General features: G+C 44.3%; 1 protein-coding gene across 1 annotated transcript in view; it reads left to right on the top strand.

The window, feature by feature from the left end:
• PLEKHG3 (pleckstrin homology and RhoGEF domain containing G3) overlaps positions 1 to 26,689 on the top strand; it is a 495,850-nt gene that overhangs the window by 398,869 nt on the left and 70,292 nt on the right. The window contains exons 12-14 of the mRNA XM_069207658.1: positions 529 to 562; positions 10,399 to 10,494; positions 19,238 to 19,276. Coding sequence (XP_069063759.1) covers positions 529 to 562; positions 10,399 to 10,494; positions 19,238 to 19,276 — 169 coding nt within the window. The remainder of the gene's footprint in view (positions 1 to 528; positions 563 to 10,398; positions 10,495 to 19,237; positions 19,277 to 26,689) is intronic.

The following is a 26,689-nucleotide window of genomic DNA, read 5'->3' as shown; positions in this document are numbered from 1 at the left end:
AAAATAATAAAACCCTTTATCAAGAAAACAATTACCAGGACTCTGTTTTTAAGAAAGAGTTTGTCATTTTTTAATTATGTTTCTCACCATTGCATCATTCATTTCTCTGAAGAGTTATGTTATGGTAATAAGATTTATAAAGTGCATAGCTGCCCAGCAAGGAGCTACTCACCAGAACCACTTAGCCAGGCCTGGAGAAGAGTAGAACAAGTAACGGATATCTAATCCATTACACTTTCTAATCTTCTCCAGGCTCGACTAATTGGTTCTGGTGAGTAGCGCTGGGAAGCCCCTTGCTGGGAGTTTATGGTTATGGTTTGTTTGATAATTTCTTTCAGTATAATGTGCTTCTTGGTTGTCGGGTAATGCTTTTTGCATAGCACCATCTTCCTTTGCTGTGAATGTCTAAACCATTAGAAAAGTATGGCTTGACTTAAAGATTGTATAAGTAAGATTCTTTTATGCACCACCACCACACCATTCCTCTCCTCCAAACATGCTTGTGAAATGTAATGTATTTGTTTGTAGGCAAAAGAAGCAATTTTGGAAATGGATGCCTTATGTAAGTATCACTGTTTTTATTATTTGCTCATTAACTTTCTTCTGCTTGCCATTTAAAGATAATTGTTTCATCCTGCTTCCTTGAGTCACTCTCGTCTACCACTTATGCATCCAACTATCCTTTTTAAAGTCTCAATTGCAGCTACTCTCTTAGACTGTGTGTAAATATAACAAAGAAAACAAGTTTATCTTTATTTGTAATCAGCCTCTAGTTGTCACAGTATCTGAAACTTGGGCTAGTCGTAGCATGTTGCTATAGAATAGCGTAACATGTCCTTTCCAATGTACCCTCATTGTGGAATTTTAATTACATAAAATATACACACACAGCAGTTATGAAATGCTGTTTGCATGCAATGATAGGGAAAATAGGTGTTCGATGGCATCTGTCGCTGTAGATACGCATGTTGTGCAATAGCTCGCCATCTGGTGTTGGGCCGGAGTGTTACAAGTTGTTTTTCTTCGAAGAAGTCTTTCGAGTCACGGGACCGAGTGACTCCTCCTTTTGTCTCCATTGCGCATGGGCGTCGACTCCATCTTCGATTGTTTTTTTTCCACCATCGGGTTCGGACGTGTTACTGTCGCTCCGAGTTTCGGAACGGAAAATTAGCTAATTTCGGAAGATTTTCGTCGGTATTGTTGCGTTCGGGATCGGCGTACTTAGATTCCACACCGCATCGAAGATCGAAGAGCTCCGGTGCCCTTCGGGGTAGTTTTTCGATCCTCCGTCGGGGCCTGGTCGGCCCGACCGCGTGCTGAAGAACGCCGATGGAACGGACCCCGTTTCGTTTCTGCCCCAAATGCCACAATAAATACCCCTACACAGACCAACACTTGGTCTGCAACCTGTGCCTGTCACCTGAGCACAGCGAAGACACCTGCGAGGCCTGTCGTGCGTTCCGGTCCCGAAAAACACTCCGAGACCGTCGAGCCAGAAGACTTCAAATGGCGTCCGCACCGACAGCCCAACGGGAGTTCGAGGAACAGGAAGAAGAAGGTACCTTCTCGATCCAAGACTCAGACTCCGAAGGATTCGACGACACACAAACCGTGAGTAAGACGTCGAAAACCACACAAAGAAACATTTACAAGGCCCAGGGGACGCCACTGCCACCAGGCCATGGCTCCACCCATAAATTCGGTGACCGACCGTCGGCACCGAAAAAGGCCAAAACAGTGCCGAGATCGTCCGACTCCGGTCGAGACACCGGCACGCAGCCTTCTCGGGACCGAGAAAGTGCTGGAGACAAGCCTCGACACCGAGATGCCGGTGTGGACACGGCTCGACGCCGAGACAGCGGCACCGAAACAGATCGACGCCGAGAGGTTTCGGCCCCGAAAAGGAAAAAAGTCACCTCGGAGCCGAAAAAACACGCACACAAAGTTTCGACGCCGAAACAAACTGCAAGCGACCCAGCTTCAGGCTCTTATACAGAAGAGCACTCGCTAACCTCTCAAATGCAAAAGCATAGGTTTGAGGAAGAGCTACAAGCAACTGATGTGGACCATACGCAAAAGCGTATCTTCATTCAGCAGGGGACAGGAAAAATAAGCACCCTTCCCCCCATTAGGAGAAAGAGAAGGTTGGAGTTCCAGACGGAACAAGCACCACAACCAAAAGTGGTTAAAAGAATTACACCACCACCCTCTCCTCCGCCCGTGATTAACGTTTCACCAGCACAAACTCCATCTCACTCCCCAGCTCACACCACCATGAGCCAGGGTGACCAAGATCAGGACGCATGGGACCTATACGACGCCCCAGTGTCAGATAACAGCCCGGAGGCCTACCCTACAAAGCCATCTCCACCAGAAGACAGCACCGCGTACTCTCAGGTGGTGGCTAGAGCAGCACAATTTCATAACGTAAGCCTCCACTCAGAACAGGTCGAGGATGATTTCTTGTTCAACACACTCTCCTCCACCCACAGCTCCTACCAAAGCCTGCCTATGCTCCCTGGTATGCTCCGGCACGCAAAAGACATATTTAAGGAGCCGGTCAAAAGTAGGGCAATCACACCAAGGGTGGAAAAGAAGTATAAGCCGCCTCCTACGGACCCGGTTTTCATCACTACACAGCTGCCACCAGACTCTGTTGTTGTAGGAGCAGCTAGGAAAAGGGCCAACTCTCACACATCTGGAGATGCACCACCCCCAGATAAAGAAAGCCGCAAGTTTGATGCAGCTGGTAAAAGAGTCGCAGCACAAGCTGCAAACCAGTGGCGCATCGCGAACTCCCAGGCACTACTTGCGCGCTATGACAGAGCCCACTGGGACGAGATGCAACATCTCATTCAACATCTGCCCAAGGACTTCCAAAATAGGGCGAAACAAGTGGTTGAGGAGGGACAGACCATCTCCAACAACCAGATACGTTCCTCCATGGACGCTGCAGATACAGCTGCACGGACAATTAATACATCTGTAACTATCAGACGGCATGCATGGCTCCGAACGTCTGGATTTAAACCAGAGATTCAACAAGCAGTTCTCAATATGCCTTTTAATGAAAAAGAACTGTTCGGTCCAGAAGTGGACACAGCGATTGAGAAACTAAAAAAAGATACGGACACTGCCAAAGCCATGGGCGCACTCTACTCCCCGCAGAGCAGAGGGAATTACAGCACTTTCCGTAAAACGCCCTTTCGAGGGGGGTTTCGGGGTCAAAGCACACAAGCCAGCACCTCACAAGCAACACCGTCCACTTACCAGGGACAGTATAGAGGAGGTTTTCGGGGACAATATAGAGGAGGCCAATTCCCTAGAAATAGAGGGAGATTTCAAAGCCCCAAAACCCCTACTACTAAACAATGACTCACATGTCACTCACCCCCTCCACACAACACCAGTGGGGGGAAGAATAGGTCATTATTACAAAGCATGGGAGGAAATCACTACAGACACTTGGGTTCTAGCAATTATCCAACATGGTTATTGCATAGAATTTCTACAATTCCCTCCAAACATACCACCAAAAGCACAAAATTTAACAACACACCATTCCAATCTCCTGGAGATAGAAGTGCAGGCACTATTGCAAAAGAATGCAATCGAATTAGTGCCAAACACACAAATAAACACAGGAGTTTACTCACTGTACTTTCTGATACCAAAGAAGGACAAAACGCTGAGACCAATCCTAGACCTCAGAGTAGTGAACACTTTCATCAAATCAGACCACTTCCACATGGTCACACTACAAGAAGTATTGCCATTGCTAAAACTACACGACTACATGGCAACTTTAGACCTCAAGGATGCTTATTTCCATATACCAATACACCCATCTCACAGGAAATACCTAAGGTTTGTATTCAAAGGAATACATTACCAATTCAAGGTACTGCCTTTCGGATTAACAACCGCACCAAGAGTCTTTACCAAATGTCTAGCGGTAGTCGCTGCACACATAAGAAGGCAGCAAATACATGTGTTCCCATATTTGGACGACTGGCTAATCAAGGCCCATTCGTTCATACAGTGCTCAAATCACACAAATCAGATCATACAAACCCTCTTCAAACTCGGGTTCACCGTCAATTTCACAAAATCCAAAATTCTGCCACGCAAGGTACAACAATACCTGGGAGCCATAATAGACACATCAAAGGGAGTAGCCACTCCAAGTCCACAAAGAATTCAAAATTTCAACACCATCATACAACGCATGTATCCAACACAAAAGATACAGGCAAAGATGGTATTACAACTCCTAGGCATGATGTCATCATGCATAGCCATTGTCCCAAACGCAAGACTGCACATGAGGCCCTTACAACAATGCCTAGCATCACAGTGGTCTCAAGCACAGGGTCACCTTCTAGATCTGGTGTTAATAGACCGCCAAACTTACCTCTCGCTTCTGTGGTGGAACAACATAAATTTAAACAAGGGGCGGCCTTTCCAAGACCCAGTGCCACAATACGTAATAACAACAGATGCTTCCATGACAGGGTGGGGAGCACACCTCGATCAACACAGCATACAAGGACAATGGAACGTACATCAAACAAAACTGCATATCAATCACCTAGAACTTCTAGCAGTTTTTCAAGCACTAAAAGCTTTCCAACCAATAATAGTTCACAAATACATTCTCGTCAAAACAGACAACATGACAACAATGTATTATCTAAACAAGCAGGGAGGGACGCACTCCACGCAGTTAAGCCTGCTAGCACAAAAAATTTGGCATTGGGCAATTCACAACCAAATTCGCCTAATTGCACAGTTTATACCAGGGATACAAAATCAACTCGCAGACAATCTCTCTCGAGATCACCAACAGGTCCACGAATGGGAAATTCACCCCCAAATTCTGAACACTTATTTCAAACTCTGGGGAACACCTCAGATAGACTTGTTTGCGACAAGGGAGAACGCAAAATGCCAAAACTTCGCATCCAGGTACCCACACAAACAATCCCAAGGCAATGCCCTATGGATGAACTGGTCAGGGATATTTGCTTACGCTTTTCCTCCTCTCCCTCTCCTTCCTTACCTGGTAAACAAACTCAGTCAAAGCAAACTCAAACTCATATTGATAGCACCAACTTGGGCAAGGCAACCCTGGTACACAACGCTGCTAGACCTATCAGTGGTACCCTGCATCAAATTGCCCAACAGGCCAGATCTGTTGACACAGCACAACCAAAAGATCAGACACCCAGATCCAGCATCGCTGAATCTAGCAATCTGGCTCCTGAAATCCTAGAATTCGGGCACTTACAACTTACCCAAGAATGTATGGAAGTCATAAAACAAGCAAGAAGGCCATCCACCAGGCACTGCTATGCAAGTAAATGGAAGAGGTTTGTTTGCTACTGCCATATTAATCAAATACAACCATTACACACAACTCCAGAACATGTAGTGGGTTACTTGCTTCACTTACAAAAATCTAACCTAGCTTTCTCTTCCATTAAGATTCACCTTGCAGCAATATCTGCATACCTGCAGACTACCTATTCAACTTCCCTATATAAAATACCAGTCATTAAAGCATTCATGGAGGGCCTTAGGAGAATTATACCACCAAGAACACCACCTGTTCCTTCATGGAACCTAAATGTTGTCCTAACTAGACTTATGGGTCCACCTTTTGAACCCATGCACTCCTGCGACATACAGTTCCTAACCTGGAAGGTGGCATTTCTCATCGCCATTACTTCCCTGAGAAGAGTAAGCGAGATTCAGGCGTTTACTATACAGGAACCTTTTATACAACTACACAAAAATAAAGTCGTCCTAAGGACCAATCCTAAATTTTTGCCAAAGGTTATTTCACCGTTCCATCTAAATCAAACAGTGGAACTTCCAGTGTTCTTTCCACAGCCAGATACCGTAGCTGAAAGGGCACTACATACATTAGATGTCAAAAGAGCATTAATGTATTACATTGACAGAACAAAAAACATCAGAAAGACTAAACAACTCTTTATTGCATTTCAAAAACCTCACGCAGGAAACCCAATTTCAAAACAAGGTATAGCCAGATGGATAGTTAAATGCATCCAAATCTGCTACCTTAAAGCTAAACGACAGCTGCCCATTACACCAAGGGCACACTCAACCAGAAAGAAAGGTGCTACCATGGCCTTTCTAGGAAACATCCCAATGCAAGAAATATGTAAGGCAGCCACATGGTCTACGCCTCACACATTCACCAAGCACTACTGTGTAGACGTGTTATCCGCACAACAAGCCACAGTAGGTCAAGCCGTATTAAGGACATTATTTCAGACTACTTCCACTCCTACAGGCTGATCCACCGCTTTTGGGGAAATAACTGCTTACTAGTCTATGCACAACATGCGTATCTACAGCGACAGATGCCATCGAACTGAAAATGTCACTTACCCAGTGTACATCTGTTCGTGGCATCAGTCGCAGTAGATTCGCATGTGCCCACCCGCCTCCCCGGGAGCCTGTAGCAGTTTGGAAGTTACCTTCAATTATTTCTATATGTATCATCTCAACCTTAAATAGGTGCATACTTAGTCACTCCATTGCATGGGCACTATTACTACAATTCAACTCCTACCTCACCCTCTGCGGGGAAAAACAATCGAAGATGGAGTCGACGCCCATGCGCAATGGAGACAAAAGGAGGAGTCACTCGGTCCCGTGACTCGAAAGACTTCTTCGAAGAAAAACAACTTGTAACACTCCGGCCCAACACCAGATGGCGAGCTATTGCACAACATGCGAATCTACTGCGACTGATGCCACGAACAGATGTACACTGGGTAAGTGACATTTTCATTTCCAAGCAGGGGTCAGAAGTCCATGGGTAATAGCAAAATGGAAATCAGTTTACCAGGGATTCTCTATCCAACATTGTTGAAAAAAAGACTAGAGTAGGGGGGAAACGTAGAGGGTTCTAAAGTGGCAGGATTAGCAGTAGCTGACTTACATGGCTTTCTAGAGAGTTCTACCACATTAGGTGTGTTTTAAGTGTACTCCTGAGTGGTGGATGCCTTTATCCTTGTTGCAGGGTCTTATAGAAATTTCCAAAAGAAGTAGGCATTCGGTCAGTGGATAGCATACCCAAAGCTAAGGTAATTTAATTTCAACATAGGGGCACTATGAAAGCAGCTGTAAAGTACTGACTCCCGTATGTGGTTTGTTTGCTTGTGAAGCGCTGTACACTTCCCCATCATATGTGTAGTGGCACTGTATACTTTAATGAGTAACCATGGTGCTGGTGCTCCCTTTTTACTTAACTTTTTACTTAAACCAGATATACCTTCTGGACCTGTTGAGACTTAATAATGCTGTCCCAAGGCCATCAGACTGAAAGTTCATGTTGGAAGACAGAAAATGCATTAAAAGTCATGCAACCGAGGTTTTACAGAGCCATAACATAAACCTTTTACCGGAAACAAAAGGTCTGCAATTTGCTCTGTTTTGATCCGTATGCTTTATAAAGCAATGATAGCTGTTTTTAATTTTTTTTTCAGATCCGTTACTGATTTGGGTTTAAGACTTAAACTCTTGGAATAGGAGACCCTCCGTTATCCGTTTATTTTCTCTAATATATGGCACCAGAAATTAGAGTGATAATTAAATGTTCTAAAAGGGAGGCAAAAATAATGTGGACATAAATGAATCGGGCAATAGCGAGGTGTGCCTTGCAAAGTCTGATTTACACAGATAAAAAAAAGAACTCTTACATGGTCATATCCTCTACCATTCTACTGGAAACCGTAGACAAGTTTGTTAACAAAAAAATCCAGATGATTTGTTAACGCCCACTTAACCTAAATGACTTTAACGAAATGTTTCAACCTACTTTCTTTTTTTTTTGGTTGCATTTTTTTTTTTTTTTAAGAAGTCACACAGGTTCATCAATTCACCAAAGGTAGTATTCAGTTGTTTGACCACTGCAAATTTAAGTTATCCTTCAGGAAAGTGGGCGATAGTACTGCACAAACTAGAAACTAGTTGATGGCCCGTTTAATTTAAAAGCTATTATGATAGCCTTAACACACCTTAAGAGGTTTCTAACTTGTTTGACTAACTCTAGAGTGGCTACCTGTTTGGTCATAGAGGTAGCTTTTGGGATGAGGATGACTATAGGCAGAGGATAGGGTTGGATTTGTAGGGTGATGCAAGGGATTTGTGCTCCTGGGCTCCAGTGGTTGCTAAGACAGGGGATATGGGAGGGGTTACAGAGTGAGAGGACAAGAAATGCATATGTCTTGTCTATTGGGAAGTCAAGGAAGCATGTAAGCTTGGAAGTCAAGGATACATTGAAGTTTAGGGTTGTTTGTTGTGCATGCTAGCGCAGAGAGATGGTAAAGTGCATAAGAGGAGCAGTGGAAAGGCAGTGGTCTCTTCAGCGTGCACTAGTAACCGTGTGATTACATGGAGATGAGATATAGTTGAGGAGCATACCTTGTTGGGTGAGTTGGAGCCTTGGTAGACAGTCTGCCTATCGTCAGGACTGAATGTCATCCTACTTCGATAATCTTGATACTTCCAAAACTGCCATTGATCAAATCTCTGCGGGTACCGTCCTAAACTCAGTGATCCTCGCTGCTGGTCCTTTCATTTCCAAAGTAAGGAAACACGATCATGCCACTCCTTTTCTTTGCTCTGTTCATTGGTTACCCATTCCTTTTCTGATATCTTTCGGATTCTTCTGCTGCACGTCCTAGGTGCTTGCCTTAGGCTTTCCTCTTCCCTAACCACAATTGGGGGTTTCATGATTATGTGAACAAGAGCTGTCTGCAACTAGATAAGCCGGACTGACTAGGCTTTCTCTCTAATGTCTTCCTGGTTCTGAAATTCTGTCCTCACGTTTATTCTTTTTTTTATGTTACTTTGTATTTTTTCCTCTTATTTAATTGTTTAGTTTCCGTAACATGTATTCACCTGTGGTATGTTTATGATGTTTTTATGCAGTGCCTAATACCTGCGGCTGTTGTGCTTCATACACTTCACAAATAAACACAACATACATGAAGCTTGTATGATAAGGAAGCTGTAACAAAAGTGTTAGCATTTTATTCACTCCAATGAAAAAACATATTGCCTCTATCCTGCCCCTTAACATAATTCAAGCTAGAAATGCAACTGATCAGCACTCAGTTTAACTGCTTAAGAGTTTGTACACAAAAGAATTGCCAAGGAAAATCACTAAAGCCTAAAAAGTATAGTGTTGTAAAGCCCCAGTAGTTCATGGTAACCAACCTCTTTAGTCTGTACATAGGTTTGTCGCTTGGCAAGTTTTCTGCTGGCACCAGAGGTAATTTAATGTCCTGGTCGATACAAAAATAAACAAACTCACTAAAGCTGGTATTTCTAGCCTTCCTCTGTGCATACTTCAAACACCAAATATAAATTAAAAACACTTTTAAATTGTGAACAAAGGTAGAAAAGTAATGTTACAAGTGAATTCATACACTTTTGTTTACATTCCTATTTAGTATCACATCCAGGCCTTTGCACACACTTAAAACACCAACAAATGGCCTGTATTTTTCTCTTGGAAATGTGGCAGACCTATCTGTACATCTAGTCCTGCAATCTCCAGGTGGTTCATTTTTGCATTACTGACTATGCTTTGTATAAAAGCGCATAGATGAAAATATCCATTAAAATTGGTATTTCTAATAGCTTCAGGTGATTTGCTCCTTACAGTCTGCAGGTCTGTTTTAAACTAATGGGCTGCTGCATGAATTAAATTATCATTATTTAATCCTCCCTGGCATAAACAGGTGACCTAATCACCTGTTCTTATGCTCTGTTGGTAAATCTATTGTAATAGAAGTTAAGTTGAATTAAGCACACCTTTAAATGTATGCATTAAAACTTGTTTTGAACTGCAAGTTTTAACTGTTGTTAGTTGACCGAATGTATGGACCCCAAGGAGCATACTGAGGAGGAACTCAATTAGCACTTTTTAAGGCTAACACCTTGTCGTCAATATGTTTATGTTCATCAGCACTTCTCTGCCTACTTTTGACCCACCACATGCAGACTAACAGGCCTCCAGTCCCTATCTACTTTGTCCTGCATCACACACTCGGTGAATGTAGGCAAACAGTAGTTGGAGTCATCATTCTAAGCATTCTGATTGGATTGGCAAAACGTACCTGAGCATTCCATACAAGGTGCTGGTTGGTTCTTTGAGCACAAAAAGGTGCGTAATGTAATCTTGATTGGGCGCTATGTCTTAGTTTATTAATTTTACCATGCGTTTAAGCTTTGCCTCCAGAATGTTCAAACATTTTGAGTTGTGGATGGGTTCTTAAAGCGCCAACAGTTCCTGATGTATTTCTAAGTTGTACTGAAAAAAAATGTGTTCTGTTTTCTGCTTTCCAATATTAGATCCAACTCGATATAAGTACAGCCCTGAGAGGGTGAAGAAGGTAATATCAACTGAAGACCCAGCAGTGCAGGCCCGACAAGGCCGCCGGCAGTCTGGTAAGTGGTGAACCTTTTAAGGGCAGTGCTTCTGAAAGTCTCTATGTGCTTAACTGTAAATCATTTCCTCTCCAGTGTTTTACAGTAGGCAGAATCAGGAGATGCCTTTGACTGGTATTTACAAATGATGTCATTTAACATGCTCATGTGTTTACGTGGTGGCTGAAGTCCTTATTCAAGGTTGGTCATTATATAGTAGTAAGAGCTTTAGTTACAATTATAGATTATCCATTTATTGTGCCTATCCAGATGTGTAATGGGGAGGATATTTGTATCGTTCATAACTGTGTATAAAGCATTTATATTTGGGTTCTCAAGGTAGACATAGGTCTTGAAGTTAAGGTTTCTGAAGTATTCAGTGTACAGTTTCAGTTCACAACTACCAGTTTAAAAGTATAGATTGTGTTGTTGATTGTACATAGTGTGGAAGGTACACATGAAGAACAGTTAATTGAATGCTAAGAGGAGTTAAGAAGTATGTTGTTGCTGGAATGTGCATATCCACAGCACCATGGTTATTGCTACTTTATTGTGGTGCAATTATTGGTGTCACAGTTTGCAAAGTTCGGTATAATGTATCTGTCACAAAGGACCGTGTTTATTCTGCTGGCTACAGGTTGTAATTGTTTACATGGGTTGATAACATAGCTTTTCATCCCTCTGCAGTCAATAAAATTAGACGTATTGACGTGAGTAACAGTAACATTTGTCCTCCGTGTTTTATTGTTTAACTGACATAACTATGTTTGATGGCATGTGTGGCTGTAGATACACATGCTCTGCATGCTCCTGCCATCTAGTGTTAGGTTCGGAGTGTTGCATGTTGTTTTTCTTTGAAGAAGCATTTTGAGTCATGGGATCGAGTGGCTCCTTCTTGGTTCCACTCCTTTGTTAGATTATTTTCTCTCGGCTGTCAGATTTGGACGTCTGTCTATTCGCCCCATCTTCCCCTCTATGGTTTTGAAACCTTCTTTTTCCATCTTTATTCCATCAACGGTATTGTTCTTGATTGAGTTACTCCCTCTGGGGTGTCCTCAGCCGTTCGGGCCTACCTCAACATGTGGCACTGGCCAGTATGCTGTGCTGATGGAACAGACCTTGTTTTGCATTCTGTCCTCTGTGCCACTCTAAATTCCCTCACACTGACCAAAATCTGGTGTGCAAACCTGAGCCTCTACCCCGACCATCAAAAAGTCACCTGCGGTGTCTGCAGATCCTTCTGGTCGAAAAAGACCCTTCGAGACCAAAGAGCTCATTGACTGGAGATGGCACACAAGACTCCGGAAGACACACCGGACATCCTCAGGGAGGAGCACGCACAGGAGGAGTAGGAGAACAGGAGGAGGCCTTTTCCATCCAGGACTCCAATGTCCAGTCGATTATTAAAAGCAAAGAAGTGACATTGGCGCAACCTGTGTGTACGGTGGCTCCTCCTGCCCCTCTAAGACTTCCAAAAGGCCCCTTACCGAAGTCACCGGACCGTCACTGCCAGCAGGCCATGGCCAGCTCCAAAAAACAGGCTTGTATGCCCTGCCTTCTGGCTCGGTACCGAAAATTGCCAAGGCCAAGACATCATCTTTAGCATGACCTCAGCATCTTTGGTCCGAGGCATTGTGGCAATTTCCTTTCGACCCAGTCACCGTCACTTTCGGCACCAAGCCGACTAAGCTCTACATCCTCTTAGGTACTGACAAAAGGGCACAGACGGAATAGCTTGGTTCTGAAAACCAGGGAGTCAACCTCTTCTGAACCGAAAGACTCTAGCCAATCTTTGGCCATACCATCTCCTGTGGAACCCATTGTGGAGCCCATGGTCCCTTGTCAGTGCTGACTCCACATCCAGGAGGGGGTATAGGGTGCAATATTACTTTTGCACCCATTACCTTCGAGTGGAAACTTATCTTTTCAGGAGGCTCGGAACACATAACCACCTCCAAAGAAGGACAAGGCTACTACTATTCACAAGCCTTTTCCTCTTCCTCCTCCTCCACCACCTACCACTCCTCCACCCTCCTCCCCTCCTCATTTTTCTGGTTCACCTACAGCAGGAGATTTAACACCACAGGATTCCCTGTTATTCAGTGAGGAGGATTTGGGTGGGACAAAGCAGGGCCTAGATTTATAGGACACATATGACCCCGATCCCATGATCTCCACAGAACTGGACCTATACCCTGCATGACTCTAACCGCCAGAGGATGCTCCATCCTTCCAGGAAGTGATTGCTCAAGCAGCTGACTTCCGCAATGTTGAGATTCACAGGGACCCCATTGAACAGGACTTACTTTTTGATATCCTATTGTCCACACATAAGGCTATCCAGTTCCTCCCCATGCTCCCTGGCATGCTTCGTCATGCAGATGATATTTTTTGGGACTAGCCCACTCTAGGGTTCTCACACATAGAGTTGACAAACATACAAATGTGATCCACCATACATAAGAACACAGGGCCCAACAGATTTTGTTATTGCTACTACCGCACATAAATTGGCCAATAGTCAGGCCACAGAATTCTCTCCTACCCCAGATAACTTTAGCATTGTCTTAAGAAAACTACTCAAGAGTTCTCTTTCCTTCATAACCACCATATTCAAACAACTATGAACTGTATATGCCTATGTTGATAAATATGTTTTCAGATTGTGTGTATTTCCATTTATTTATAGTTTCTTTAGAAAATATGTATCACTACTATGTCATAACAATAAAATACACACGCACTCTTTAAAACTGTTTGACTAAGTATTTTTTACCCATGGTTCTAATTGTGTTGTATGTGCATATGTGTGTGTATTCGTGTGTGTATATATATATATATATATATATATATATATATATATATATATATATATATATATATATATATATATATATATATATATATATATATATATGTATGTATGTGTATATGTTTCTGTGCTTGGCATGTTTCGTGGATCATTGCATGGCTCCTGGGTGGGTTGTTATACTAGATATCTATGAATTCCTGCTCTCATCTTATCACACTTATCTACTCATCATCATATGTCATGTCTCTATCAAACTATCCTCCATCCCCACTCTGACTCATCCCAAATCCCTTCTACTACTTTAATCTCCTAAATAACTCTGCCTAAGCTCTTCCCCCCGCTTCCACATCTAACTCATCAAACCTCACTCTACTACTGTGACCTCCCACACAACCCTACTAAATTCTTCCGCATTTATCTCGCCCTGCTACTAAGCTCTCCCTAACCCTTCCACATACTCTTCCCTCCTCCAGCCCCCTTTACTCATCCCAAGCCTTTGGGCTGAGTAAATGAAGGATATACTCCCAATTGACACTTCTGGATTTCTTTCCTCCTCCACCTCTCCATTACTCCAGTCAATCTAACTAACAAACTCTTATATCTGCGGCTCAAATTAACTCATAATAATACTAAAACTGTACTCATAATTTCCCGATACTAATCCATCGCTAATTGTTGGGTTCCAGAGTAGCGTGCTACTCATCGAAAATCGCTTCGACGCCTCGTCAGGGGTAGTAAGCGCTATATAAATACGATTACAATACAATACAATAAGGAGAGGAAAAAGATTGATGCCACAGATAAAAGGATGGCTGCGCAAGCAGTCAACCACTGGTGCATCACCAACTCATAAGCCATACTTGTGAGAGATTATCGAGCTCACTGGGATGAGATGGAAGAGCTCCTCCAATATCTCCCAGATGAGGCCTGCAAAAGGGGACAACAGATTGTCACAGAAGGGCAGCCAATCAGTAATAACTCCATCAGATGTGCCCTGGATGCCAGGGACACTGCTGCATGTGATTCCAATACTAGAGTCCTAGTAAGGACACATGCCTGGCTTAGATACTCAGGTTTTAAACAAGTGGTACTAAACATGCCCTTCAATAAGGAGCATCTTTTCTGCCCTCAAGTAGACTCCACCCATAAGAAGCTGAAAAAAAGCACCGATACCTCAAATACCATGGGTGCTTTACAGTCTACCTCCCAAAGAGGTACTTTTCATCGCCCCTCATTTAGAGGTAGTTACAAACCAATGACTTCGGTGGCCTCCACATCTCAGGTCAGACAGCCTTCCAGTTCCTTCTGACAAAGCTTTTATAGAGGTAAAAAACAAAAGGCAGAGGTAAAAGCGCCACTGTCTGCACCTCTGCATCATCACTTGAGCAGTGACTACCTACGTCTTCCCACCCCCTACTCCACACATCATGGGGCGCCTTCAAAATTTCCATACACAATGGGCCAGCATCAATTCGGACCAGTGAGTCCTGTCCATTATCAAACTGGTTACTGTCTGGAGCTCATTACCACTCCCGCAAAGTCACAGGCTCTCTCAAGAACACCTTCTTTTTCTCAAACAAGAGGTACAATCCCTTCTTCTCAAAGGAGCCATTGAAACAATTCTGCTACAAACCCAAGGAACAGGAATAGACTCTATATACTTTCTCATTCCCAAAAAAGACTGCTCTCTCAGGCCCATTCTGGACCTAAGGACCTTAAACCACTACATTTTCACAACATTTTCACATGGTCACTCTTCAAGATGTTATCCCTCTTTTACAACAGGGCGACATCAAGACTGCCCTAGATCTCAAGGACACCTACTTCCATATCCCCATCCACCCAGCACTCTGCAAATATCTCAGATTTGTGATTGCAGGAGAACACTAACAATTCAAGGTTCTTCCTTTGGGAGCCACCACAGCTACAAGGGAATTCTATTCACAAAGTGCTTAGCAGTAGTAGCAGCACATCTCAGGAGACAAAACGTACAAGTATTCCCTTCCTAAACGACTTGCTCAGCAAAACCAGCATGTTGTAACACTACCAATGCCACACTCATATGACAGTGGACCTTCTGTACAACATAGGTTTCACACTCAACTTTCTCAAATCCCATCTTCAACCTCTCGAGATACAGGAGCTATGCTCAATGCATAATTGGGGATTGCATATTCCATGTTCACAACTTTGTCTCGGAGAACTGGACTGTGATGCCGCTGTTAGGGATGATGGCTTCCTGAATTGCCATTGTTCCCCATGCCAGACCCCACCAGCGTCCCCTACAGCAGTCTCTGTCTTGTCGGTGGGGTCAATCACAGGGTCACTGGGAAGATCTAGTGTTCTTAGACTGCCATATTCACCGCCTTCTGCAATGGTGGACCACTACCAACCTGTTGATAGGGCAGCCTTTTCTAGACCCTGTGCCTCAGATCATTCTGACAACAGATGCATCATGCACAGGCTGGGACGCTCAGTACAGGTTCATTGAGATCCTCATCCTCAATCCCTACACATAAACCGCCTAGCACTTCAGGCAGTATTTCTAGCCCTGAAAGCATTTCTTCATCACCTCACTCACAAAATTCTTAATCCGCACAGACAATATGACACCGATATACTACCTTCAGAAACAAGGGGGGGGGACACGGTCACTCCAATTGTCAGAACTCTCTCAGCCAATATGAAATTAGTACTCCACCATCACATTCACCTAGTGGCAGAGTATCTCCCAGGAACGAACAATGACTTTGCAGACCTGCTCAGCAGGATGCAGCAACAAGTCCATGAACGGGAACTCCACCTGCAAATCCTTCAAAAAATACTTCCGGAAGTGGTGCACACCTCAGATAGATATTTTTGCCACAACAGAAGACGCAAAATGCCAAATCTTTGCCTCCAGATACCCACATCCTTTATCCAAGAGCAACTTTTTATGGATGAATTGGTCAGGGATATTTGCCTATACTTTTCCATCTCTCCCGCTCAAACATTTCTCAACAAGTTCCTTGTAGCTCTCACATGGCCATGCCAGCCCTGGTTCACCACACTACTGGACCTCTAACTAGTCCCCCACAAGAAATTTCCCAACAGGCCGGATCTTCTCACTCAAAACCAAGGTCAGGTTAGGCACCCAGACCCCAAATCTTTCAATCTTAGGATATGGCTCCTGAGGTCTCAATCAATCAGGAATTTGTAAAGCGCACTACTCACCCATGAGGGTCTTAAGGCGCTTAGAGGGGGACAGAGGGGGCAGCTGCTGCCACTGCTCGCAGATCTTGAGAAGTTTCCTGAAGGTATGGAGATCTTTGGTCTGGCGCAGGTGGGTGGGAAGAGTGTTCCATGTTTTGGAAGCGAGGTGCGAGAATGCTCTACCGCTGGTTGTAGCTCTGCAGACGCGTGGGATGGTTGCGAGGGCGAGTTTGGTGGAGCGGAGATGCCGAGTCGGGGTGTAGAAGGGGAATAGTCTGTTGCGGTATTCTGGTCCGGTGTTGTGCAGTGCTTTGTGAGCGTGGGTGAGGAGTTTGAAGGTGATTCTCTTGTTGACTGGGAGCCAGTGCAGGTTTTTCAGGTGGTCAGTTATGTGGCAGTGGCGGGGGATGTCCAGGATGAGGCATACGTAGGCGTTCTGGATGCGTTACAGCCTCTTCTGGAGTTTGGCTGTGGTTCCTGCGTAGCGGGCATTGCCGTAATCCAGCTTCCTGCTTACGAGGGCTTGGGTGACTGTTCTTCTGGTTTCGGAGGGTATCCATTTGTAGATCTTTCGGAGCATGCAGAGGGTGTTGAAGCAGGAGGAGGAGATGGCATTGACTTGCTGGGTCATGGAAAATGAGGGGTCCAAGATGAATCCTAGCTTGCGTGCGGGTCTTAGAGTTTGGTTACTTAGATTTGCCTGTAGAATGCATGGGCATTCTCAGAGAAGCTCATAAACCTACTACCAGAGCATGTTATGCTGCAAAGGGGAAACACTTTGTTTTCTACTGCCAACCCCAAACACATTAATCCTATTAAAACTACTGTCCAAGGCATTGTCTGCTACTTACTTCATCTACAAAAAGCAGATTTAGCTTACTACAAAACAGACAACATACATCCCTCTTTAGGATTCTAGTGATCAAAGCATTCGTAGAAGGCCTTAAACAGGTCTTTCCACATAGAGTGCCCCTGCACCATCATGGAACCTCAATATTGTCCTCACCAGGCTCATAGTTCCTCTTTTTGAGCCACTTCACTCATGTCCTCTTCAGTACCTCTCATGGAAAGTGGCTTTTTTAGTTGCTATCACATCTCTCAGAGGTTTTCGTGAGCTCCAGGCACAAGATTGGAAGAACCATTCTTCCAAATCCATAGGGACATGGTGGTTCTTCACATTAATCCGAAGTTCCTCCCTAAAGTGGTCTCTCAATTCCATATTAATCAGTCCATTGAGTTACCAATCTTCTTTCCGCAACCTGCCTAAGTTGTTAAAAGAGCCCTTCACACTTAAAACGATAATTGTGCGTTAATGATCTACATTGACAGCACTAAAGACTTTAGAAAGACTAAAGAGCCTCTTTGTAGCCTTCTCACTACCTCATAAAGGCATCCAATATCCAAGAACGGCATAGCTAGTTGGATAGTTAAGTGTTTTCAAACTTGTTATGCTAAAGCAAAAAGACAACTTCCTGTTACTCCCAGAGAACATTCTACTGGATAGAAGAACGCCACTATGACTTTCCTTGGGAATGTGCCCATAGCTGACATTTGTAAGGTAGCTCTATGGTGTACACCACATACATTTACAAAACACTATTGTGTAGATGTATTTGTGCACACCAGCAAGCCAATATAGGCCAAGCAGTACTAAGAACGCTTTCCAGTCAACTGCAACTCCCACAAGCTAGCCAGTGCGCTCATAAAGGGACTGCTTTATAGTCCATGCAGAGCATGTGTATCTACAGCCACACATGCCATTCAACGAAAAATGTTATTTACCCAGTAGACATCTGTTTGTGGCATGTAGTGCTGTAGATTCAGGTGCACCCTCCCTCCTCCCCAGACGCCTGTGGCCACTTCAGTTACCTTATACTTGTAAATAGTTGTGCATTTAAAGTTATATTTCCATGGACATCTTTCTCTATGCTTCCCCAAAATTTATTTTCTCACCCGCCTGTGGGAAAACAACCTAAGAAAGGAGTCGATGTCTATGCGCAGTTTCAATGAGAAGGAGGAGTCACTCGATCCCATGACTCGAAAATGCTTCTTGGAAAAGAAACTTGCAACGCGCCGAACTCAACACTAGATGGTAGGAGCATGCAGAGTATGTGAAACTACAGTACTACATGCCACAAACAGATGTCTACTGGGTAAGTAACATTTTCCATAACTGCCCTATTTTTATTCCCTATATGATTATTATCTCCGCTGGTAAAGGCCACTTTAGCAGTAAGAGGAAACAGGTGCATGACATGTGCCCATTAAATCTTTTAACCTAATAAATTTGGTATGTCCTGTATCAGACCCCATTCGTTCCAGGTTCTGGCCTGAGAGAGCAAGTTACAGCACTTCCTACCCTTAACCGATGAGGCATCACGATGTCAAGGACATAGACAGTCTGGTGTGTGAGCCACTCTTTATTTCAGGCATATAATCAGTGATGCAGAAGGCAATCCTGCTTGGGACTTGGGGTCCTGGACAAAGTGGGCAGTTTATTGATTGATTGGTTATTCACAAGTTGTGGAGCAGCAGAGAGTAATCATTTGGCTTGCTTTGGGGATGTGGTAAATTGCAACAACTAAAATACAAATCACAGACTGATGCCTTATTTATGCTTTTTTGCAAACAATACTTGTAAGTGTTTGATGAAATCTTCTGCCCCAATATTCCAAAGGTATTGGCCATGCTGCAGCTTAATGTGCTTAATTGTATGTTTTTATCTGACAGCTAAATAACTATTTTGTTTTTCCTTTTTAGAGCCTTCGAAACATATCTTGAAACATGTTAATGATAAAGGTGAGTGAATATTTTACCTATTTATCCCTCCACTTTTCAGTATTCTCTTATGGAGACCAGATGCAACTCAAAACGCAAATTCATCAAATATCGTCAATTTTCAGTTAAACTAGTTGATTACCCTGCCCTAGAATATTTAGGGAAAGATTTGGGGGCACCACAGGCTACAGCCACATCATGTCCTCCAGAGTGATGGTTGAGAGACTACGTGTGTGAAATTACTAAGCTCACTACCACTTTATGGTGGCCAGAAAGAGGTTAACTCCCTTATTGCCCAGCATCTTTTCTGTTTATTTATGCATAGTAAAGTAAGGTAAAGATAACACAAATTGCTTTAAAATTTAGTGCACATACCATGTGTTATGTAGCAACATTGTATATAATATTGACTGTTCTGGAGTCGTCACAACCCTAGCTATAGTCTATTTTCACCATAGTAGATCTATTCACTTTGCGCCCCCAGTTCACTGTTTGCTTATTACCAAGAAGTCTCTGTTTGTCGGGCAGTCCAAGTAGTCTTGCAGTAGGCCCACTTGAAACTTTCTTGGATTTTGTGCATTCCTTTCAGTGGAATGGTATGTTTCTTCTTTGCGCATTTGTCAACATAACAGTATGTTCGATGGCATCTGTCGCTGTAGATACACATGTTGTGCATAGCCCGCCATCTGGTGTTGGGTCGGAGTGTTACAAGTTGTTTTTCTTCGAAGAAGTCTTTCGAGTCACGGGACCGAGGGACTCCTCCTCTTTGTCTCCATTGCGCATGGGCGTCGACTCCATCTTCGATTGTTTTCTTTCCGCCATCGGGTTCGGACGTGTTCCTTTCGCTCCGGGTTTCGGAACGGAAAGTTGGCTCAAAATCGGAAAATTACATCGGTATTGTTGCGTTCGGGATCGGGTTAGATTGCATCTACATCGAATCGAAACGATAACATCTCCGTTGCCCTTCGGGGTAGTTTTCGATCCCCCGTCGGGGCCTGGTCGGCCCGACCGCGTGTGACATCGACGCTGATGAAACGGACCCCGTTCAGATTCTGTCCTAAATGCCACAACAAATACCCATATACAGACCAACATTCGGTCTGTAACCTGTGCCTGTCGCCCGAGCACAGGGAAGAAACTTGTGAGGCCTGTCGTGCGTTCCGGTCCCGGAAAACGCTCCGTAACCGACGAGCTAGAAGACTGCAAATGGCGTCCACGCCGACAGGACACCGAGAATTCGAGGAACAAGAAGAAGTAGAAGCCTTCTCGATCCATGAATCGGACTCGGACGAATTCCCGTATCTAGACGACTGGCTAATCAAGACCGACTCACTGACAAGGTGCTCACACCACACAGATCAGGTCATACAAACCCTCTACAAACTCGGTTTCACCATCAACTATGCAAAATCACACCTACTGCCGTGCAAAGTACAACAATACCTAGGAGCGACAATAGACACAACGAGGGGAATAGCCACTCCAAGTCCACAAAGGGTTCAAAATTTCCAAAAGATTATACAACGCATGTATCCAACACAAAAAATACAGGCGAAGATGATATTACAACTCCTAGGCATGATGTCCTCATGCATAGCCATTGTCCCGAACGCAAGACTACACATGAGGCCCTTACAACAGTGCCTAGCATCACAATGGTCACAAGCACAGGGTCGCCTTCTAGATCTGGTGTTAATAAACCGCCTAACATACCTCTTGCTTCTATGGTGGAACACTATAAATTTAAACAAAGGACCCAGTGCCACAATACGTGATAACAACAGATGCTTCCATGGCAGGGTGGGGAGCACACCTCAATCAACACAGCATACAAGGACAATGGGATGTACATCAAAGAAAGCTGCATATAAATCACCTCGAACTACTAGCAGTTTTCCAAGCATTAAAAGCATTTCAACCAATCATAACTCACAAATACATTCTTGTCAAAACGGACAACATGACAACAATGTATTATCTAAACAAACAGGGGGGGACACACTCGACACAGCTGTGCCTTCTGGCACAAAAAATATGGCAATGGGCAATTCACAACCACATTCGCCTAATAGCATAGTTTATTCCAGGGATCCAGAATCAACTTGCAGACAATCTCTCTCGAGATCACCAACAGGTCCACGAATGGGAAATTCACCCCCAAATTCTAAACACTTACTTCAAACGTTGGGGAACACCTCAAATAGACTTATTTGCAACAAAGGAGAACGCAAAATGCCAAAACTTCGCATCCAGATACCCACACAGGCAGTCTCAAGGCAATGCCCTATGGATGAACTGGTCAGGGATATTTACGTACGCTTTCCCCCCTCTCCCTCTCCTTCCATATCTAGTAAACAAATTGAGTCAAAACAAACTCAAACTCATACTGATAGCACCAACATGGGCAAGGCAACCATGGTACACAACACTGCTAGACCTATCAGTAGTACCCCACGTCAAGTTGCCCAACAGGCCAGATCTGTTAACAACACAAACAACAGATCAGGCATCCAAACCCAGCATCGCTGAATCTAGCAATCTGGCTCCTGAAATCCTAGAATTCGGACACTTAAACCTCACACAAGAATGTATGGAAGTCATAAAGCAAGCTAGAAGACCATCCACTAGACACTGCTATGCAAGCAAATGGAAAAGGTTTGGTTGCTACTGTCATCATAATCAAATTCAACCATTACACGCATCTCCAAAGGATGTAGTGGGTTACTTACTACACTTACAAAAATCGAACCTGGCCTTCTCTTCCATTAAAATACACCTCGCAGCAATATCTGCATACCTGCAGATTACCCATTCAACTTCACTATTTAGGATACCTGTCATTAAAGCGTTTATGGAAGGCCTCAAAAGAATTATACCACCAAGGACACCACCCGTTCCTTCATGGAACCTCAACATCGTCTTAACAAGACTCATGGGTCCACCCTTTGAACCTATGCATTCGTGCGAAATACAATTCCTAACCTGGAAAGTTGCATTTCTCATCGCCATCACATCTCTAAGAAGAGTAAGTGAAATTCAGGCGTTTACAATACAAGAACCTTTTATCCAACTACACAAAAATAAAGTAGTCCTAAGGACCAATCCTAAATTTTTGCCAAAGGTTATTTCACCGTTCCACCTAAATCAAACGGTAGAGCTACCAGTGTTCTTCCCACAGCCATATTCCATAGCTGAAAGGGCACTACATACATTAGACGTCAAAAGAGCACTAATGTACTACATCGACAGAACTAAAAACATCAGAAAAACTAAACAACTGTTTATTGCATTTCAAAACCCTCACGCAGGAAACCCAATATCGAAACAGGGTATAGCCAGATGGATAGTTAAGTGCATCCAAATCTGCTACCTTAAAGCAAAAAGACAACTGCCCATTACACCAAGGGCACACTCAACCAGAAAGAAAGGCGCTACCATGGCCTTCCTAGGGAATATTCCAATGCACGAAATATGTAAGGCAGCCACATGGTCTACGCCTCACACATTTACCAAGCACTACTGTGTAGACGTGCTATCCGCACAACAAGCCACAGTAGGTCAAGCCGTACTAAGAACCTTATTTCAGACTACTTCCACTCCTACAGGCTGAGCCACCGCTTTTGGGGAGATAGCTGCTTACTAGTCTATGCACAACATGTGTATCTACAGCGACAGATGCCATCGAACTGAAAATGTCACGTTCGATGGCATATGTTGCTGCAGATACACATGTTTAGCACAGTCCGCTGCCTGGTGTTGGGCTCGGAGTATTACAAGTTGTTTTTCTTCGAAGAAGTCTTTTTTGGTCACGGGACCGAAGGACTCCTCCCTCTTCGGCTCCATTGCGCATGGGCGTCGACTCCATCTTAGATTGTTTTTTTCCGCTGTCGGGTTCGGACGTATTCCTTTTCGCTCCGTGTTTCGGTTCGGAAAGTTAGTCAGAATCTCGGAAGAAAGCGTCGGTATTGTTCCGTTCGGTATCGGGATAGTTAGGTACATCGACACCGATCATCGGAAGACTTTGGGGTAGCTTCGATCCCCCATCGGGGCCTGGTCGGCCCGACCGCGTGCGACATCGAAGCCGATGGAACGGACCCCGTTCCGTTTCTGCCCAAAATGTCACAGTAAGTATCCTTATACAGATCAGCACTTGGTCTGTAACTTGTGCTTGTCCCCCGAGCACAAGGAGGATACCTGTGAGGCCTGTCGAGCCTTCCGGTCCAGAAAAACACTCCGGGACCGAAGAGCCAGGCGTCTACAAATGGCGTCCACGCCGACAAAACAACGTTTCGACGACGAAGAGGAAACATTCTCGGTTCCGGATTCAGAATCCGGAGACTCCGACGTCGAACAACAACAACAAACAGTGAGTAAGACGTCGAAAATAAAAACCATCGAGAAAACAAAAGCCCAGGGGACGCCACTGCCGACAGGCCATGGCTCGACCCATAAAACCGGCGACCCGTCGAAGGCGCCGAAAAAGGGCACGCCCATAGCGAAGACACCCGACTCCGGTCGAGGGAACGCCATGGAGCAACCTCGGAGCCGAGATAGCGGCTCCGAGAAGCAAAAACAAGATGCCAGCACTGAAAAACATCGGCACCGAGACACCCTGCCGAAAGCCACAAAAATTCTGTCGGTACCGAAACCGAAAAAAGATTCTCTCTCGGCGCCGAAAAGTTCCACACCTCCTTCCTACACAGAGGAACAAGGAATAAGTGGCCAGATGCACAGATTTGGACAAGAGCTCCAAAGTGTAGAATCAGACTACACACAAAAGAGACTGTACATCCAGCAAGCACAGGGAAGATATCAACCCTTCCCCCAATAATGAGAAAAAGAAGGATCGGATTTCTCAAGGATGACGCACAACCACAAGCCAAAGTGGTTAAAAAAGTCACGCCTCCGCCCTCTCTACCACAACAGGCATCGCCGGCACAAACACCGCCACAAATGCACTCACCAGCGCAAACTACCATAAGTCAAGATAATCAGGATCAAGACGCTTGGGACCTATATGACACCCCAGTGCCGGACAATGATCCCGATTCATACCCCACAAAGCCGTCACCGCCAGAGGACAGTACCTCATACTCGCAACTGGTGGCTAGGGCAGCAGAATTCCACAATGTCCAACTGCATTCCGATCCTATAGAGGATGATTTTTTATTTAACTCCCTCTCGGCTACACATAGCCAATATCAATGTCTCCCAATGCTACCAGGGATGTTACGGCACGCAAAACAAATTTTTGAAGAGCCCGTAAAATCAAGAGCCATCACCCCAAGGGTGGAAAAGAAATACAAACCACCACCCACAGACCCAGTGTTTATTACTTCACAGTTACCACCTGACTCCGTAGTAGTAGGGGCAGCTCGCAAAAGAGCAAATTCCCATACATCTGGCGACGCCCCACCTCCGGACAAAGAAAGCCGAAAATTTGATGCGGCAGGAAAAAGAGTAGCATCACAGGCAGCCAACCAGTGGCGCATCGCAAATTCTCAAGCGCTGCTGGCCCGATATGACCGCGCACACTGGGATGAGATGCAACTTCTCATAGACCATCTTCCCCAGGAATACCAAAAAAGGGCGCAGCAAATAGTTGAAGAGGGACAAACGATCTCAAACAATCAAATCCGCTCTTCAATGGACGCAGCCGATACTGCAGCGAGAACAGTCAACACTGCTGTCACCATAAGGAGACACGCTTGGCTCCGCACTTCAGGCTTCAAACCTGAAATACAGCAGGCTGTCCTTAATATGCCCTTCAACGAGAAACAACTTTTTGGCCCTGAAGAGGACACAGCCATTGAAAAACTTAAAAAGGATACAGACACGGCCAAAGCCATGGGCGCACTCTACTCCCCGCAGAGCAGGGGCTCTTTTAGAAAAACTCCATTTAGAGGGGGGTTTCGTGGCCAACCCACAGACACCACCAGCCAACAAACAAGAACCACACCATATCAGGGTTCATTCCAAAGGGGAGGTTTCAGGGGATATAGAGGGGGTCAATTCCCAAGGAGTAGGGGACGATTCCAGAATCCAAAAACACCTCCACCTAAACAGTGACTTTCAAGTCACACAACCCCTTCACTCAACACCAGTGGGGGGAAGACTAAGCCAATTCTACCAATCTTGGCAGCAGATTACAACAGACAATTGGGTATTAGCAATAATCCAACATGGCTATTGCATAGAATTCCACAAATTCCCACCAAACATCCCTCCAAAAACACGCAAAATGTCACCACAACATTTAGAACTTTTAGGACTAGAAGTTCAAGCACTACTGCAAAAGGATGCAATAGAGTTAGTACCAGTACAACAAAAAAACACAGGAGTTTACTCCCTGTACTTTCTAATTCCAAAAAAAGACAAAACATTAAGACCAATATTAGATCTCAGGATACTAAATACCTACATCATATCGGACCACTTTCACATGGTCACACTACAAGACATCATTCCACTGCTCAAACAGCAAGATTACATGACCACATTAGACCTAAAAGATGCGTACTTTCATATACCGATACACCCTTCTCACAGAAAGTACCTAAGGTTCGTATTCAAAGGAATACATTACCAATTCAAGGTGTTGCCATTCGGAATAACAACTGCACCAAGAGTATTCACAAAATGTCTAGCAGTAGTAGCAGCACATATCAGAAGACAACAAATACATGTGTTTCCTTACCTAGACGATTGGCTAATCAAGACCAACACAGTAAGAAAGTGCACAAACAACACCACATATGTCATACAAACCCTTCACAAACTGGGTTTCTCCATCAACTATACAAAGTCACACCTCGAACCGTGTCAGACACAACAATATCTAGGGGCAACCATCAACACATCAAAAGGAATTGCCACTCCAAGTCCACAAAGAGTGCAAGCATTCCACAAGGTAATAAGTGCTATGTTTCCAAACCAAACGATACAAGCAAAATTTGTGCTAAAACTTCTAGGCATGATGTCATCATGCATAGCCATTGTCCCAAACGCAACACTACACATGCGACCCTTACAACAGTGCCTAGCATCACAATGGTCACAAGCACAGGGTCAACTTCTAGATCTGTTGTTGGTAGACCGCCAAACATACCTCTCGCTTCTATGGTGGAACAGCAACAATTTAAACAAAGGGCGGACATTTCAGGACCCAGTGCCTCAATACGTTATAACAACAGATGCTTCCATGACAGGGTGGGGAGCACACCTCAATCACCACAGCATTCAAGGACAATGGGACGTACACCAAACAAAATTTCATATAAATTACCTAGAACTGTTAGCAGTATTTCTAGCGTTAAAAGCCTTTCAACCCATAATAACACACAAATACATTCTTGTCAAAACAGACAACATGACAACAATGTATTATTTAAACAAACAAGGAGGAACACACTCAACACAATTGTGTCTCCTAAC

Source organism: Pleurodeles waltl, chromosome 9 (genome assembly GCF_031143425.1).
Source record: "Pleurodeles waltl isolate 20211129_DDA chromosome 9, aPleWal1.hap1.20221129, whole genome shotgun sequence".
NCBI lineage: Eukaryota > Metazoa > Chordata > Amphibia > Caudata > Salamandridae > Pleurodeles > Pleurodeles waltl.
The sequence above is the reverse complement of the archived record's forward strand: the minus strand, read 5'-3'. Positions and strand labels throughout refer to the sequence as shown.